Genomic DNA, 16,462 nt, shown 5'->3' on the forward strand with positions numbered 1-16,462 from the left:
AAGAAAATATTAAGAGGAGATTTGAAAGATGTTTTCAAAATCATGAGGGGTCTGGTTAGAGTAGATAGGGAGAAACTGTTCCCTTTGGCGGAAGGATCGAGAACCAGACAACCCATTTAAGGTGATTGGCAAAAGAGGCAACGGCGACCTGAGGAAAAGCTTTTTTACACAGTGAGTGGTTAGGATCTGGGTGCACTGCCTGTGTGTGGTGGAAGCAGATTCAATTATGGTTTTCAAAAGGGAATTGGTTAATTATCTGATGAGTAAAAATTTGCTGGACTACAGGAAAAAGGTGGGTGAGTGGGACAAGGTGAGTTGCTCTTGCAAAGAGCCAGCATGGACACAACTGGCAGAATGGCCTCTTTCTGTACTGTAGGCATTCAATGATTCTATGTAGCACAGTGTCCTGACACACAGTTCCTCAGAAGGTGAAGTGGCACAAATCGTATGCGCATGAGTTTCCTCCATAAACAGGGGCACCAAGCCAAACTTACAACTAGTGAGTTGGAACATTTGAAAATTCACTGCCAATATATTTAGAGAATAAATTGTTTATTATTATATGTCTCATAAAACATTTGTATTAATGAAACCCTAAAGGGCTAATTTTTCCAAATAGCTATGGAATGCTTCATAGCCTCTTAAATTTATGTTGTGCTAATTATATTATCTATGGAAAATGTGTTGTCTATGTAGCAGGAGTACACTTTGCAAAGCAAACCATTATATTTTTTCACAGACAGAAAGTCTAGATTAAAAAGACCAGAATACAAACACACCAAGGGAAATGGTAAGGTTCTGAGTTGCATTAAATGCTGGGTGATTTACAATGCAGGTTTGCTCTTGTTCAGTTAAGTTGATGGCCGTATGGTACTGGCTTTCCACAGTCACGGTACCATCAACATTATCAACCAAAATATGCGTCAGGTTTCCAAAAGTATTTTCTTTCCAGGTAATGGTTGCAGCTGGTTTACCCTTCGAAGCAATACAATGAACATTCTTCAGGCCATTTGGTAAGGAGTTGACACTCAATGAAATAGTCGGTGGAACTGTAAAAGAGGGATAAAAATTGTTGAGAAATAATATGAATGATCTGGTGTGCCTGGCAAATGAGCATTTCTTTCTGAGTAGAACACGTTGGGGTTTCAGCTTGCTTTCTTAGTTTGGGTTAGGAAAAATTGCTCTGTATGTTGTCTGATGTGTTCTGAACTTTAACTTAAAGATGTCCATTCAAAATGGAGTCAGGACTTGAACTGAGTGTTGGAGAATGGCTGGAAATCTTACCTTGTCCTATGTGGGACCCTTTGTTAACGGAAAAACTGAAAAGTAAGCAGGGTTATAGAACGGAACCGACATGTCGAGACATCCATGCTTTACTAACTTGAGATTTCCCAAAAAATCTGTGGACTGTTCAAAGTAAATGTACTTGACACACTTCTCAGCAGTCTCTTTCAGATTCCTTTTGGCTTCACTATGTGTAGTTTCTTTTTTCTAGCTAGAAGATGTTTCTTTTTGTTTTCTCTAGTTTTCTCTGGAAGTTTCATTTACCGAGTAATTTACAAGTATAAAGTATATTCAGAACAGAAAATAAGAGGTTGCAGAATTAAAATTGAATGGGTATACCAGGCAGAGATAAGAATGTCACTTACCGTACAAGTGTCTGAGATCAAGGAAGTTGTGACAACTGGCCAAGAGATCATCACCCATGCAAAGGTGAGGTAAGCCAGAACAGATGATTCAAGTAGAACAGATAAGCATCTCTAAACTACACTACAGAGAAATCCACAGATGTAAATTTTGCATTGACTTGCTATGGAGTGTACTCTCTCTCCCTCTAAGGACATGTAAGAATCTGTAATATTCTTGACTCACCTGATAGTTTCTTTCTTCCTTTCTTCTTTTGGGCCTCCTTATCTCGAGAGACAATGGATACGCGCCTGGAGGTGGTCAGTGGTTTGTGAAGCAGCGCCTGGAGTGGCTATAAAGGCCAATTCTGGAGTGACAGGCTCTTCCACAGGTGCTGCAGAGAAATTTGTTTGTCGGGGCTGTTGCACAGTTGGCTCTCCCCTTGCGCCTCTGTCTTTTTTCCTGCCAATTACTAAGTCTCTTCGACTCGCCACAATTTAGCCCTGTCTTTATGGCTGCCCGCCAGCTCTGGCGAATGCTGGCAACTGACTCCCACGACTTGTGATCAATGTCACACGATTTCATGTCGCGTTTGCAGACGTCTTTATAGCGGAGACATGGACGGCCGGTGGGTCTGACACCTGATAGTACTTTAAGTGAAATTTGTGGTTGAGCTTTGTGAAAGATATTCAACCCAGGGGTGCATTGACAGTTCAGATAAAAGGTGCAGTGTTTCTTGCTTTAGCCCGTTGAACAGAGGGCTTACCAGCATGTTTTGCAAGATCAAAAGAGAAAATCTGCATGCTGTTTTTATAAAAAATATAAAGAAAGTGTTACTATCAGGTGAGGAGGGGTCACAAGGCTCCCCTCTTGCCCTTCCTCTTATTTGACCGCAACGGTGAATGTGCTTACCATTTCAGTGAGTGTTTTACCTTTGTTGTGATTGTAAAAGAACCAATCAGGCAGGTTTTCCTGAGTTGAAAGAAGAAAGAGGTGAGTTTATTACACTAAAAAATCTAAACCAGATCTAAATAAAATAATAAAATTACACTACACTTTCATGCATGCACACACACGGGAATCACATACAAATAGATTACGCAGTGATGAGGAATAGATTTGTGTTGTATTAGAGTCCAGAACAAATAAAATTAATACACAGTCTCTGGTGTCTGGTAACTTTAGTGGTCTTCCAGTTGAATTTGTGGTCTTGAAGTTCTGCATTGATAGTTGTCCTTGGAGACAGTTGAGCAGAGGGCTTCCTTCCCGGGGTCTTTGTCTTGGATCTAGCTAGGCTTTGCATGCTCCACACCAAGGGTTGGATTTTAAGAGCCCGCCGCCGATCTCAGTGGTGAGCTCAAAAGATAGCGGCCCGCCCATGCGGACTGCACGCCAAAAAGCAGCCACAATCTCCCGCGTGGCAGCTCATTTAAATAGCCAGGGTGGCTTGCTCCCACAATCACAGAAGGGGGGGGGAGTGGGCTGTCCGTCCCCGGCAATGGTGTCAACTGCCTGTGCACAGGCGCTTGTGCCATTTCTAAAGGTCAGCTAGCCCTGCAGACATATTTAAATTTTTAAAGAAGTAATCTCAAAAATTAAATAAATAAATGTATAATGCCCCTTCCCCCCAATAACAATGACATTAACTATTTGCCTTCCCCCCAAAACACTTACCTTTTACATCTGACCTTTACCCCCCAAACTGCATAAAGTTTAAGGCTCAACCCTTCTCACCGGCCCCTGCACCCATTACGTTTATTTGACCCTGTCACCTCCCACACTGCACTGAAAAACGAGTCTCTTCCCCCCCTCCCCACCAGTGTGGTGCCTCGGTGGGAGGTGGGCACCGTGGAGCCTCGCTGCTGCCGAGGGGATCGGGCTGGGCCTTCCCAACATCGAGGTCCATGGCGGGCCTCATTCGGAGCTATCTTCAGGCCTCCCAGCTCCACGTAACCCAACTCCTGGGTGAGAACAAAATCCAGCCCCAAGTCTTCTGGAGAGACAGAGAGAGAGAGAGAGAGAGAGAGAAAGCCCTTTTAGCTTCTCCATAGGTTGAGTCTCTGGCTTGTCTGCCTTGTCCAAGAGAAAACTTCCAGTGTCTCAATGTATTCTCTGGTGCCTTCTAGAGAAATTCAGGTTTAGGAGCATCAATCCCTCTCAGACCTCATGGTGTCAATGTTTACCCCTGGAGGGGTTTGTTCTTTCAATGTTAATGTCCCAGGATGGCTTTGAATGTCTTGCTAATGAAAGCAATCTCAGGTAGTTCAATAGGGCAAGCCATTGTTTTTGGGTACAGGGTAATCCAACATGTGTCTCTGCTTTGATGCCTTGGAATGTGAAGGGAGTTCAAATGCAAATGGTGGTGGCCATTTCTATCTGTGGCAAAGGCTTTGTAAAAATTGCTTGTAATATTCCGGCTTTCCTTTTTAAGTTTAATGTAGGTGGCCAATCGATGAATTAAAAATCCTCATTTGACATAGTAGGTTTTCTTGACAAAAGTCACTGGTCTGTAGTGAAAGACAACATTTTTAGGCTGTGGTATATTTGGCTTAGAGGCCCAAAGGTCATAAATTGGGTTGAAACCAATCAACAACCATACTTCAAAGCTCTGTTTTGCTTTGGATGCAAAGTTAAACCTTCATGAAACTTCATGTTTCGGTAAGTCTGATAAGAAATGAAACTGGACCGAGCCAAAATGTCTGTTTCAGGGGGATTATCAAACTCAACAACAGAGATTTAGCTAATTTAACTGGTGTAAAGTTTAGTTGGAAGCTACAAGAAGATAGCAGAAACTAACATTGATTGATGATGTCAGAGTTTGTCTTCTTTTGAAATGCAGAGCAGCTGATTCCACAAGCTAGTTTTACTGGGAAAAAGTTTAAGAAACATGGAACTTGTCAAGGGATTTAACCTTATTATTTAAACAAAGAATTTAAAATATCATTGGACAATTGTAGCGTACGGTGGATTTTGATAGGACAGTACAAAGCTGTCAACAGAACATCCTACCACTTGGAAGGAAGGGTATAAAGATTATTCTTAGAAATGATTTGACGCTGCAGCCAAGCAACTTAGTCAGTTGCTGAAGAGTACAATCAATGGGAAGTGACTGTTCACTTGGTGATTGTATGTATAACTTCTTGTAACGTATTTGTGACTACAGGTGTATTGTATTGTATTGGTATTAACTGGTATTTCTACCAAACCAAGTAAAGACATTAGTGTTTAATTTGGCTTTGGGTGTTGTCTTATTATTTCTCCCAATCCTCATATCTGAACAGTAGAGTAACCTGTCAAGGATAGAAGGTTACGTCTTACAGACACTTGAAGCAGGGAAAGGCCCTTGAGCCTGTTATGGAGTCATCGAGTCAAGGGTAATTACAGCACAGAAGGAGGCCATTTCACCCATCAAGTCCATGCCAGCTCTCTGTAGATCAATCTAGTCAGTCCCATTCCCCTGCTATATCCCTGTAGCCTTGTAAGTGCCTATCCAATTTCCTTTTAAAGTCATTGATCGTCTCTGCTTCCACCACCCTTGTGGGCAGCGAATTCCAGGTCATTACCACTTGCTGCATAAAAAAATTCTTCCTCACATCCCCCCCCACCCCATATCTCGTAACCAAAACCTTAAATCTGTGTCCCCCAGTCCTTATACCATCAGCTAATGGGAACAGCTTTTCTTTGTTTCCCTTATCTAAACTTATCATAATCCTGTACCCCTCTATCTGATTTCCCTCAAGCTCCTTTGCTCTGGGCAAAACAACCCCAGCTTTTCCAAACTAGCCTTGTAGCTAAATTCTCTCTTCCCTGGAACCATTCTGGTAAATCTCCTCTGCACCCTCTCAAGGACCTTCCCATCCTTTCTAAAGTGTGACCAGACCCAGACGCAATGCTCTAGTTTTGGCTTAACCAGAGCTTTATAAATGTTCAGTCTAGCGTCCCTGCTTTTGTACTCAATACTGCTATTTATGAAGCCCAAGATCCCATATGGGATATATGCATATGAACCCACAGGTCGCTCTGTCCCTGCACACTCTTTAGAACTGTGTCATTACGTATTTATTGACTCAGCCTATCCCTCCTGCCAAAATGCATCACCTCACACTTCTCTGTATTAAATTCAATCTGCTAGCTCATTCTGCTAGCCTATCTATGTTTTGCCATTTAATGAGATCATAGCTGATCTTTATCTTAAGTCTATCCATGTTCCTTGGCTCCATATCTTTTATCCCTTGACCGGCAAAAAATTTACTGATCTCGGATTCGAAGTTGTTAATTGCACTAGCGTCTATCTACTGCTTTTTGTGGGAGAGAATTCCACACTTATATCATCTTTTGTGTGAAGAAGCATTTCCTAACTTTTCTCCTAATTGGCCTGGCTCTCATTTCAAAAGAAGACAAACTCTGAATGGCTTGGCTCTTATTCTAGACTCCCCCCAGCAGGGAAAAATGTCAGATGTTTTACATCTCTCCCGGTTTTTATTTGCATTGCTATCACTGCTTTATACAAACATACATAGTTAAAATCTACCCTCAGAGATGCAGATTGGCAAGAGCCAGAGGTGACAAGTAGTGAAATGTACCACATTTTAAATGATGATTAAGCCTTTGCACTTTAATCAGCTTAATCTGATTAACCCTATTTATTCATTTGTGAAACACCCTTTTTTGAATCCACTTGTTCCAGTCTGACCTTCAACATAAAGAAGCAGGTGGAGGACTTGAGGCAGGTTTCTGAGATGAAAGGGCACCTATCCTTAGACAGCTCTGTATCAAAGAGCTGCTGATTCTGAAGTTAAACGTTACAATGTCTCCCAGTTTTTCAGTGCCCACTATGATAAAAGCTGGAGACTTCATGTTAGTAAAGGAAACCTCACAGAAAAGTTACAGATTCTGATCCAGGTTTAGCATTACTAATGTACTAATATGTGGTGCTTTATATTATTTTTGTACCCAAGGAGGTATAAGTCAAAATTTCAGGAATCAAGTGAAATCTGCTGTATTGATTCTCCACAGTATAAAACTAATTTGCAGTTTATGGTTTAAATTGCAAGATTTTTTAGATTATTTATTCTTCTAAAGAGGCTAATGTCAATTCAGTGAGCAAATTGTTATAATGGGGGTTTCTGTTTGACTGCTGGCTAATGCTACATTACCAGATACTGTGTATATTGATTGCATATAAGAATGACCCGAAGCAATGCTGGGTGGCCAATGACCAGGAAATACTTTACAGCTCTTAAAATTCTTCATTTGAATGAATGTGTGAGAGAAAATTATGTGAGCATACAGCCCAAAGGAAAATAACTTGTGGGGGAAGGAGAGTTTTTGAGTGGGGACTGGGCAAAGTGACACTCAATTTCCTTGTTTCACACACTCAAATTCTACTGGCGAGAACCAGAACGTGAATTTGATTTCTGTAGCAACATGTGGCCTTTTTCTGGGGCAGGCTGCACCATGAATAGCTTCCTCATGGCCCATGCGATGCGCCTTCATGAGAAGGGTACTCATGTGGAAGTTCCCATAGGGCGCCAAAAGCAACTAATTCGCCATGATCCTGACATCGTACAGCCCTACTGGCTGATGTGATGCTCAGCTACAAAATTTGGACCAGGCAGGTCCATTGGGTGAATGCACACATCACTCCATAACGATCAAGTGTTCAGCTGCAAGAGGGACCCTGCATCAGCTCTATTTAAAGGGCCACTCAACAAGTTTCAGGTGAGGTGCTTTTGATTTATTGTTGTTCAGGCTGAGTTTGTGGAGGTACTGTGCTGATTTTTGGAGTTGTTTTTTGGCAGTTGGTGTTTACAGCCAGGGAGGGCAGATTAATACCTGAATCAGGAATGGGGACAGTTGTTGCAGTGATCAGGACATGGAGCAGAGGGTGCAAAGAGGGGAAGCTCTACAAAGAGGGAGGAGGAAGAAGGATCTCTACAGAAGGCACTACCCACCTTTTCAAAGACCGGTTCTACCTTTATCTGTCCAAGGAGAAATGCCTGTGGCATTTCAGGTTCAAAAGGAGGTGGTCACTGAACTGTCACTTCCTACAACTCAACCTGGAGCCTCACACCAGGGTGAGGACAGCCCTTCCAGTGGCTGTCAAGATCACCATTGCCCTCAGCTTTTACACCTCCGAGCCTTCCAGGCAGGTTCGGGAAACGTTACCAGCATTTCCCAGTATGCGTTCGTTGTAGCACTTGGGAGGTCGCAGAGGCCACATACACCAGATGAGGGGAGTTCATCATCTTCTCGCTCAGGAGGGGCAGACAGGATGCAAGGGCACGTGGTTTTGCCAGGTTAGGAGGATCCCCGATGGTGCAGGTCGCCATCGATTGCACCCATGTAGCTCTGCAGGCCCCGCATGTTAATGGGGAAAAATACAGGAACCACAAGGGCTTCCATTCGATAAATGTACAGTTGGTGTGCGACCATGTCAAGACCTTCATCTCAGTGAATGCTCAATAACTTGGCAGCAGCCACAATGCATTTATCCTGTGCCAGTCACCCCTACCCACTGTCTTCAGCCATTTTAGAAAAAAACAGAGGCTGGCTGCTGGAGGTAGGGGTTACCCCCACTGCAAGTGGCTGATGACCCCTTCTGCCATCACATTGTACAAGCAGAGCAGGCCTTTAACCAGAGTCACAAAGCCACTTGGAACATCATGGAGCAGGCAATCATTCTGCTCAAACAGCAGTTCTGCTGCATGACTACTCAGGGGGAGTATTGTAGTCTCCTTTCTTTCTTTCTTTGGCCTCCTTATCTCGAGAGACAATGGGTAAGCGCCTGGAGGTGGTCAGTGGTGTGTGGAGCAGCGCCTGGAGTGGCTATAAAGGCCAATTCTAGAGTGACAGGCTCTTCCACAGGTGCTGCAGAGAAATTTGTTTGTCGGGGCTGTTGCACAGTTGGCTCTCCCCTTGCGCCTCTGTCTTTTTTCCTGCCAACTACTAAGTCTCTTCGACTCGCCACATTTTAGCCCCGTCTTTATGGCTGCCCGCCAGCTCTGGCGAACGCTGGCAACTGACTCCCACGACTTGTGATCAATGTCACAGGATTTCATGTCGTGTTTGCAGACGTCTTTAAAGTGGAGACATGGACGGCCGGTGGGTCTGATACCAGTGGCGAGCTCGCTGTACAATGTGTCTTTGGGGATCCTGCCATCTTCCATGCAGCTCACATGGCCAAGCCATCTCAAGCGCCGCTGACTCAGTAGTGTGTACAAGCTGGGGATGTTGGCCGCCTCGAGGACTTCTGTGTTGGAGATACGGTCCTGCCACCTGATGCCAAGTATTCTCCGGAGGCAGCGAAGATGGAATGAATTGAGACGTCGCTCTTGGCTGACATACGTTGTCCGGGCCTCGCTGCCATAGAGCAAGGTACTGAGGTACAGCCCAGAGAAGGTCATCAAGTTTGTAGTGATCTGCTGTGTCCTCCACAATCCCATCATTATGAGGGCACAGCCATTACCTCCAGGGATCCAGAAGCTACCTCAGGAAGAGGAGGAGGCCGGATGACTTGTGGAAGGCTGCTGACTTTCACTGAGGGAAACTGCATGTGGCTTTGCAGGACACCGTCAAGCAGCTCTAGGCCTTAAAGGCCAATTGTTGGACTGCACCATCACAGCAGAGGCAACATCAGTCTGGGTGAGCTGCCTGAAAGGCAAAAGCAAAGGCACTGGCAGAGTAGCATTGGTGGAAGCACGAATACTGTCATCCTGACAGAGGGGATCAGGTTGGCACTCCATGGCGCCACTGCCACTCCCACAGGGTGGCTCCTCCACAATCCTAGCAATCTGTGGGGGGACAGTTTGCTGGACTGCTGTGGGACTCTGCAAGCCCCTTTGTTCACTGAGATCCATAGCAATAATATTAGCAGCTTAATCTTGTATGACACCAGGTTGGGTTTGCATGGCAATAAGCATGGATCTCATGACCTCCGTCTGAGTTTCCACTGCAGTACTGAGACATTGGGTGGCTTTGCCTGTACAGCAATGAAAGCTGAGACAGTGGCCACCAGACGCTCCATCCCTCCTGGAACCACAATTTCATTCACGGAATTGACCACCACTTCCACAGTGGAAAGGATGGGCTTCAAACTCTGTGTGATGCCCTCTGCTATGTTAGAACAGGACTCCTCCATCCTCCTTAATGTGACAGGAGGCCTGCCCAATGCACCAACCATTTCAGTGTGCATGTTCATCAACGTTCATCAGCACCGTCACCTCCATCTGGGAAAGTAGATATGTTGTGTCTGCTTCCCCCCATCATTTTTGGTTCTATCCTGCTATGGGCGCTCTTCTCCTGCAAGAGAGAGGGCAGAATATCCGTGATTGTGTGCCATTGTGTCTGGGTGATTTGCCTGTCATAACTGACTAGCTGGAGGTCTGTGGAGGCAGAGAGGTGGGTATGCGGGTGTGGATGAGGTGGCGTCTGCAGATGCATGAGCCTGACTACTGCTGAGTGAATGATAGGGGTGTGGCGCATCAGGTGGTCTGATGCGTATGAAATGTTATGGGAAGATGCATTTACTGACCTCGACTATGTGTGTGAGGTCAGTAAACTTCTTTTTGCGCTACTGCCAGATCCAGTGGACCAGACTCCAGGCATTGACCTCCCTGGCTAGCTCCTCCGGTTCCCTTCTGAGGAAATGCCTTGAAGGCCTCCTGGCCTTGAGGAAACATGGCCTCTCTCCTTCTATCCACTTCCATCACTGTTGTCTCCACAGCGGCATCGGTGAATATTGGGATCCTTGAGCTGGCCTGATGCCCCATTTTCCTTCACCTTAAATGTTGCTGCTTCAGTTGTTTTCCGACTTGAGTGGTCCAATGCAGATTTCCTTTAAGAACCATAGACTGCCTTTAAGAGCTGGAGACTAGCTAGAACACTTGCTCGCCTCACATGCTGTTAGGCCCCCCCATTGTACGTGCAGCCAACCAGCAGCATGGGTTCCACTGGGCTGCATGCGGAAATACTGGTAATGATTGCGTGATGCCTACTTCCAACAGAACTGGCTGGTTGCAGATGTTGACCCCCTTATCCATGCCCAATTAACAGCATAGATGGATTTTTAGACCCAAATTTGCTGACCAGAAAATCAGCTTTAAGGTGCAACATTAATACCTTTATATTGAATTGGAACTAAGACATGTAATTCATTTTTTATCTCATTGTTTTTTTTCTGGCTGTCTGATTTTTATTTACAATATAGATATTTTAATTTGAATAACTAGTGCTGAATACACCATAGGATAAACTAACTTTTAAGAATTATTAAACTTGATGTGTGTGGAGATTGAATGTAGTATCAACTGGAACACAGTCATTAGTCTAGTGATCCTTTAACTTCAATTTAGTTTGTTAATTCAGCTCATAATAGTAACAGGCACTCTCTTCTTTGGCCTCCTTATCTCGAGAGACAATGGATAAGCGCCTGGAGGCGGTCAGTGGTTTGTGAAGCAGCGCCTGGAGTGGCTATAAAGGCCAATTCTAGAGTGACAGGCTCTTCCACAGGTGCTGCAGAGAAATTTGTTTGGTGGGGCTGTTGCACAGTTGGCTCTCCCCTTGCGCCTCTGTCTTTGTTCCTGCCAACTACTAAGTCTCTTCGACTCGCCACACTTTAGCCCCGTCTTTATGGCTGCCCGCCAGCTCTGGCGAACGCTGGCAACTGACTCCCACGACTTGTGATCAATGTCACAGGATTTCATGTCGTGTTTGCAGACGTCTTTAAAGTGGAGACATGGACGGCCGGTGGGTCTGATACCAGTGGCGAGCTCGCTGTACAATGTGTCTTTGGGGATCCTGCCATCTTCCATGCGGCTCACATGGCCAAGCCATCTCAAGCGCCGCTGACTCAGTAGTGTGTATAAGCTGGGGATGTTGGCCGCCTCGAGGACTTCTGTGTTGGAGATACGGTCCTGCCACCTGATGTCAAGTATTCTCCGGAGGCAGCGAAGATGGAATGAATTGAGACGTCGCTCTTGGCTGACATACGTTGTCCAGGCCTCTCTGCCATAGAGCAAGGTACTGAGGACACAGGCCTGATACACTCGGACTTTTGTGTTCCGTGTCAGTGCGCCATTTTCCCACTCTCTCTTGGCCAGTCTGGACATAGCAGTGGAAGCCTTTCCATGCGCTTGTTGATTTCTGCATCTAGAGACAGGTTACTGGTGATAGTTGAGCCTCGGTAGGTGAACTCTTGAACCACTTCCAGAGCGTGGTCGCCAATATTGATGGATGGAGCATTTCTGACGTCCTGCCCCATGATGTTCGTTTTCTTGAGGCTGATGGTTAGGCCAAATTCATTGCAGGCAGCCGCAAACCTGTCGATGAGACTCTGCAGGCACTCTTCAGTGTAAGATGTTAAAGCAGCATCGTCAGCAAAGAGGAGTTCCCTGATGAGGACTTTCCGTACTTTGGACTTCGCTCTTAGACGGGCAAGGTTGAACAACCTGCCCCCTGATCTTGTGTGGAGGAAAATTCCTTCTTCAGAGGACTTGAACGCATGTGAAAGCAGCAGGGAGAAGAAAATCCCAAAAAGTGTGGGTGCGAGAACACAGCCCTGTTTCACACCACTCAGGATAGGAAAGGGCTCTGATGAGGAGCCACCATGTTGAATTGTGCCTTTCATATTGTCATGGAATGAGGTGATGATACTTAGTAGCTTTGTAACAGGCACTCACATGTGCTGGAAGACTTTCATTTGCACTAGCAGTGACTTACTCACAGTAGCAAACTATTTGCTTGTAGTGGTAGAAAATAAACTTGTGCTGGCAGGCAGCCTACTCACACTAGCAGGCTGCATACCGGCAACGGCATAAGACTTTCTCTTACTGGCAAACAATTCTCTCACACTGGCAGACATATCATCTTGATAGAAACATAGAAACATAGAAAAAATAGAAGCAGGAGTAGGCCATTTGGCCCTTCAAGCCTGCACCGCCATTCAATACTATCATGGCTGATCATCCAAACTCAGTACCCTGTTCCCGCTTCCTCCCTGTGTCCCTTGATCCCTTTAGCCCTAAGAACTATGTCTAACTCTTTCTTGAATATATTTAATGATATGGCCTCAACTGCTTTCTGTGGTCGAGAATTCCACACGTTTACCACTCTCTGAGTGAAGAAATCCCTCCTCATCTCAGTTCTAAATGGCTTACCCCTTATCCTTAGACTGTGACCCCTGGTCCTGGACTCCCCCGCCATTGGGAACAGACTTCCTGCATCTAGTCTATCCAGTCCTGTTCGAATTTTGTAGGTTTCTATGAGATCCCCTCTCATTCTTCTAAACTCTAGTGAATACAAGCCTAATCGACCCAATCTCTCTTCATACGTCAGTCCTGCCATCCCAGGAATCAGTCTGGTGAACCTTCGCTGTACTCCCCCCAGACCAAGAACATCCTTCCTCAGATAAGGAGACCAAAACTTCATACAATGCTCCAGATGTGGTCTCACCAAGGCCTTGTATAATTGCAGCAAGACATCCTTGCTCATGTACTCGCATCCTCTTGCTATGAAGTCCAACATACCGTCTGCCTTCTTAACTGCCTGCTGCACCTGCATGATTACTTTCAGCGGCTGGTGTACAAGCACACCCAGGTTTTGTTGCATCCCCCCCCTCCCCCCTCTTTCCCAATCTGTCGCCGTTCAGATAATAATATGCCTTTCTGTTTTTGTCACCAAAGTGGATAACCTCACATTTATCCACATTACACTGCATCTGCCATGTATTTGCCCACTCACTCAACCTGTCCAAATCACACTGGAGCTTCTCTGCATCCTCCTCACAGCTCACACTCCCACACAGCTTTGTGTTGTCTGCAAACTTGGATATATTACACTTAATTCCCTCATCTATATCATTAATATATATTGTGAATAGCTGGGGTCCTAGCACTGATCCCTGCGGTACCCCACTAGTGACTGCCTGCCACTCGGAAAAAGACCCGTTTATTCCTACTCTTTGTTTCCTGTCTGTCAGCCAGTACTCTATCCATGTCAGTACCTTGCCCCCAATTCCATGTGCTTTAATTTTGCATGCTAATCTCTTATATGGGACCTCATTGAAAGCCTTCTGAAAGTCCAAATACACCACATCCACTGGTTCTCCCTTATCTATTCTACTTGTTACATTCTCAAAAAATTCCAGTAGATTTGTCAAGCATGATTTCCCTTTCGTAAATCCATGTTGACTTTGTCCGATCCTGTCATTGTTTTCCAAGTGCTCTGCTATTCCATCTCTTATAATGGACTCTAGCATTTTCCCCACTACTGATGTCAGGCTAACAGGTCTATAATTCCCTGTTTTCTCTCTACCTCCTTTTTTAAATAGTGGGGTTACATTAGCTACCCTCCAAACTGTTGGCAGTGTTCCACAGTCTATAGAATTTTGAAAAATAACCAGCAAAGCATCTATTATTTCTAGGGCCATTTCCTTAAGTACTCTGGGATGTAGATTATCAGGCCCTGGGGATTTATCGGCCTTCAATCCCATCAATTTCCCTAACACCATTTCCCTACTAATACTGATTTCATACAGTTCCTCCTTCTCACTAGACCCTATGTTCCCCAACATTTCTGGGAGGTAATTTGTGTCCTCCTTTGTGAAGACAGAACCCAGGTATGTATTTAATTGGTCGACCATTTCTTTGTTCCCCATTATAAATTCCCCCATTTCTGACTGTAAAGGACCCACATTTGTCTTCACTAATCTTTTTCTCTTCACATATCTATAGAAGCTTTTACAGTCAGTTTTTATGTTCTCTGCAGCCTTACTGTCATACTCTATTTTCGCCTTCTTAATCAATCCCTTTGTCCTCCTTTGCTGAATTCTAAACTGCTCCCAGTCCTCAGGTTTGTTGCTTGTTCTGGCCATTTTATATTTCTCCTCCTTGGATCTGATACTATTCCTAATTTCTTTTGTAAGCCACGGTTGAGCCACCCTTCCTGTTTTATTTTTGCGCCAGACAGGAATGAACTATTGTTGTAATTCATCCATGCGCTCTTTAAATGCTAGCCATTGCCTATCACTGTCAACCCTTTAAGTAACGTTCCCCAATGTATCATAGCCAACTCGTGCCTCATACCTTCATAGTTTCCTTTATTTAGATTCAGGACCCTAGTCTCAGAATTAACTGTCTCACTCTCCATCTTAATGAAGAATTCTATCATGTTATGGTTGCTCTTCTCCAAGGGACCCTGCACAACAAGATTGTTAACTAATCCTTTCTCATTACACAATACCCAGTCTAGGATGGCCTGTTCTCTAATTGGTTCCTCAATGTATTGGTCCAAAAAAACATCATGTACACACTCCAGGAATTCCTTCCCTACAGTATTATTGCTAATTTGGTTTGCCCAATCTATATGTAGATTAAATTCACCCATAATTACAGTTACACCCTTATTTCATGAGTCTCAAATTTCCTGTTTAATGCCGTCCTCTACATCACCACTGCTGTTTGGGGGTCTATATACAACCCCCACCATGTTTTCTGCCCCTTGGTGTTTCTTAGCTCCATCCATACAGATTTCACATCAAGATTCTGTGAGCTAATATCCTTCCTCACTATTGTATTGATTTCCTTTTTTACTAACAATGCTACTCCACCTCCTTTCCTTTTTTGCCTGTCCTTCCTAAATATTGAATACCCTTGGATGTTCAGTTCCCATCCTTGGTCACCCTGCAGCCATGTCTCCAAAATCGCAGCTATATCATATCCATTTCCATCTATTTACGCAGTTAATTCGCCTATCTTATTGCGAATACTCCACGCGTTGAGACACAGTCTTTTTAACATTCTTAGTCATCGTAGCATTATTTCGCACTATGGCCCTATTTGTTTCTTGCCCTTGATTTCTATGTCTTCCACTTTTGCCTTTTTGTTTCCTGTCTTTCCTTTCTATCCTTGTTTCCTCCTCCTCAGTCTCCCTGCTCAGGTTCCCATCCCCCTGACATTCTAGTTTAAATCGGTCCCAACAGCACTAGCAAACGCCCCTGCGAGGACATCGGTTCCGGTCTTGCCTAGGTGCAACCCGTCCCGCCTGTACATGTTCCACCGTCCCCAGAAAAGGTCCTGATGTCCCAGGAAACTAAATCCCTCTCTCCTGCACCATTTCTCCAGCCACGCATTCTTCTGGTCTATTCTCCTGTTCCTATACTCACTAACATGTGGCACAGGAAGTAATTCTGAGATTACAACCTTTGAGGTCCTACTTTTTAATTTAGCTCCTAACTCCTTAAATTCATCTTGCAGGACTTCATCCCTTTTTCTACCTATGTCGTTGGTACCAATATGTACCACGACCACTGGCTGTTCACCCTCCCCCTTCAGAATGTCCTACAGCCGCTCCGAGACATCCTTGACCCTAGCACCAGGAAGGCAAAATACCATCCTGGAGACTTGTTTGTGGCCACAGAAACGCCTGTCTGTTCCCCTCCTGTCTGTTTCCCTTACAACTGAATCTCCTATCACCATGGCTCTCCCAGTCTTTTTCCTGCCCTGCTGTGCAGCAGAGCCATCTGTGGTGCCACAAACTTGGCTGTTGCTGCTTTCCCCTGGGAGGCCATTCCCCTCAACAGTATCCAAAGCAGTATATCTGTTTGAGAGGGGGATGGCCACAGGGGACTACTGCACTACCTTCCTGCACCTACTACTCCGCCTGGTGGTCACCCATCCTTTTTCAGCCTGTGCAGCCATTACCTGCGGTGTGACCACCTCGCTAAACGTGCTATCTGTGGCGTCCTCAGCATCGTGGATGCTCCACAGTGAATCCACCCGCAGCTCCAGCTCCGTAATGCGGGTAGCCAGTAGCTGCAGATAGATACACTTCCTGCACA

At 45.0% G+C, this 16,462-nt stretch overlaps 1 protein-coding gene across 4 annotated transcripts in view; it reads right to left on the reverse strand.

Annotated features, from left to right (window-relative positions):
• LOC137374127 (nectin-1-like) overlaps window positions 1–16,462 on the reverse strand; it is a 73,646-nt gene that overhangs the window by 29,458 nt on the left and 27,726 nt on the right. For 3 of the 4 annotated variants that reach the window (XM_068039892.1, XM_068039894.1, XM_068039893.1), the window contains exon 3: window positions 780–1,049. The exons of the other annotated variant lie outside the window; for it this stretch is intronic. In XM_068039892.1, the coding sequence (XP_067895993.1) occupies window positions 780–1,049 (270 nt within the window). The remainder of the gene's footprint in view (window positions 1–779; window positions 1,050–16,462) is intronic. 4 annotated transcript variants of the gene reach the window in all.

The sequence above is a fragment of the Heterodontus francisci genome, chromosome 10 (genome assembly GCF_036365525.1).
Source record: "Heterodontus francisci isolate sHetFra1 chromosome 10, sHetFra1.hap1, whole genome shotgun sequence".
Taxonomy (NCBI): domain Eukaryota; kingdom Metazoa; phylum Chordata; class Chondrichthyes; order Heterodontiformes; family Heterodontidae; genus Heterodontus; species Heterodontus francisci.